The sequence below is a fragment of the Helianthus annuus genome, chromosome 15 (assembly GCF_002127325.2).
Source record: "Helianthus annuus cultivar XRQ/B chromosome 15, HanXRQr2.0-SUNRISE, whole genome shotgun sequence".
In the NCBI taxonomy this organism is placed as follows: Eukaryota; Viridiplantae; Streptophyta; class Magnoliopsida; order Asterales; family Asteraceae; genus Helianthus; species Helianthus annuus.
This window is the reverse complement of record NC_035447.2, coordinates 169,205,861-169,208,312: the sequence shown is the minus strand read 5'-3', so window position 1 is coordinate 169,208,312 and position 2,452 is coordinate 169,205,861. Positions and strand designations below refer to the sequence as shown.

The window sequence follows — 2,452 nt, the reverse complement described above, 5'->3', positions numbered from 1 at the left end:
ATCTTGTACGTTTTGTCTAATAGAAAAGCCTTAATAACTCATTAACAACAAGATTATGGTTTACAACCATCAAACAATACGTTATATAGTACCAAACTACCAATATACAGCAATGTAAATTAATTTATACGTGTCACGCAACTTATTCAAGACAAATCAACTCAAGTTTTCATACCAGCGAACTACTTTCAACTCGTACTCAACTTAAAACAATTATTCAAGACAAATCAACTCAAGTTTTTATACCAATGAACTAGTTTTGACTCATACTTGACTTAAACAATTATATGATTCAACAAGCTCCAACAAAACCACTTAAACCCAATAACTATAGTATAAATAATTAAGAAAAAAGATTTACATTATTTAAAATACAATAAACAAAAAACTGCAACTTGCACACTCCCTCAACCTCCAAGATCTAACCCCAAGATTTCATCAAGAGATCATCTATCCATGTCTTCATCACTTGATTAACAAATAACACAACTATTAGGGTTTTCATCATGTACAACTTTAGCATAGTATGGTGTAGTAGCAGCAGGTGGATGAACATGATTATACTGATAATATGCTTGCTGCTGCTGCTGCTGTTGATAATACTGCTGCTGCTGCAACTGCTGTTGCTGATATGCAGCATATGCAGCTTTCAAAGCCTCTGCTTGTTTCTTCTTTTCCTCTTCTTTCTTCTTCTCCTCTTCTTTCTTCTTCTTTTCCTCTTCTTCTTTCTTCTTCTTGTCATCAGCAGCAGCATCTTTCTTCTCTTCCTTTGCTGGACCAACTGACACAATCTCTGTATGACAAACCTTTCTAAGTTTTGACACAATTGTCACTGGATCTACATCCCCTGTTACTGTCAGTTTCTTGTCTTTCATGTCCATTGCTATTGAATCCACACCTGTAATAACAACCAATTCACATCAAGTTTTGATCTTTTTGCTTATTTGGATCTGGGTTTGGTTTATTCTTGAAAAATATTATGACCCACAAGAAAAAAGATTGAAAAAATTTGAACCCACCCCTGTAATAACAACCAATTCACATCAAGTTTTGATCTTTTTGCTAATTTGGATCTGGGTTATCTTTATTTTTGAAAAATAATATGACCCACAAGAAAAAAGATTGAAAAAGTTTGAATCCACCCCTAAAGTTTTGATCTTTTTGCTAATTGGGATCTGGGTTTGGTTCAATTGAAAGAAATATTATGACCCAGATGAATAAAGATTGAAAAAAAGTTTGATTTTGCAGTACCTGTGAGGCTGGAGACCTTTTGCATGGCCTTTTGCTTGAGTTTGTCATCCAAGAAGTCCAATTTCAACACAACTTTCTGCAATAAATTGATAAAGATTAAAAAAAGAACCAAAATTTAACAAAACCCAGATAAGATTTCACATATATACTCAATTTTGTGAAATTTGATGATGAAATCAGAAGAATAGAGTTATAGAGTGACATAAACTGATAAACATACCTTCATATTCTTTTTTTTTTTTTTTTTGTGTGTGTGTAGAAAGTGAAGAGATGTGTGTGAGAATCAAAGTATATGCAGAAGTGTTTTGTTTTTAACTTAAAACACAACAAAACTATGTGTGTTAACAAAGCTTGGTGAATTTGTGGTATATAAAGAGTTAAATGAGTGAGGTTGGGCTGAGTCCACGAGTCAACTTTTAATACCCTTTTTTAGTCAAGAGTGGTGGGGGGTATGGGTAGGGTGGGGGTGGGGGTGGGGGGTCCAAGGTTTGAAATAACGACGGTACGGCGGAGAAGGATAGCCGAAGGTGTTGACGACGTGAAGTGTTAGATTGTCAGATGAAGCTTCGTGGAACCAACGGCAATTATTGTGTTTCGGCTTTTGTGATTTGTCTACCTTGGATTTGTCGGGGCATATACCTCTTGGGCCAATAGACGTTTGGGCCAGTGGTTGCTGATAGGCGTTCAGAACATTTTGGGCCACAAGCTTGGATGACTTGAGAAAACAAATTAAACAAATAGTGATACCTGTAATAATGTAATGACTTAAATACTTAAATTTCATTTTAGTTCTTGTGGTCTGAGTCATTTATCAATTTAGTTCAAAGGTTTGAAATTTTGTTATTTTAGTCCAAATAGTTTCTAACGTTTCCATTTTAGTCCATTGGGCTAACTTCATCTATTTTTTCTGTTAACTAAAAGGGCAATTCGATCATTTTTTATGTAATTATGTTAACTAAAAGCGTAATTCAGCCATATAAATGACCAGATTGCCCTTCTCATTAACAGAAAAAATGGATGAAGTTAACCCTAGTGGACTAAAATGGTAACGTTTAAAATTAATTGGACTAAAATGGCAACGTTTCAAATCTTTGAACTAAACTGAAAAAAATAACCCAAACCACATGAACCAAAATGGCATTTGACTCTAATATAATATATCTAAAGAAGTCATTATTATCAAAATAAGAAACAAAACAAA

General features: G+C 33.9%; 1 protein-coding gene across 1 annotated transcript; it reads right to left on the bottom strand.

Moving 5' to 3' along the window:
- Positions 1-270: 270 nt before the first annotated feature.
- Positions 271-1,621, bottom strand: LOC110912815 (heavy metal-associated isoprenylated plant protein 39). Its single transcript, XM_022157631.2, has 3 exons — positions 1,472-1,621; positions 1,252-1,327; positions 271-898 (listed from the first exon to the last, which is right to left on the bottom strand). The coding sequence occupies exons 1-3, from the start codon at positions 1,475-1,477 to the stop codon at positions 474-476; spliced, it is 507 nt and encodes a 168-aa protein (XP_022013323.1). The 5' UTR covers positions 1,478-1,621; the 3' UTR covers positions 271-473.
- Positions 1,622-2,452: the final 831 nt, after the last annotated feature.

Coding starts and splice junctions, on each gene's coding strand:
- LOC110912815 (XM_022157631.2), bottom strand. Junction 899..1,251: donor AAAGGTCTCCAGCCTCACAG/GTACTGCAAAAT, acceptor TTGTTATTACAG/GTGTGGATTCAATAGCAATG.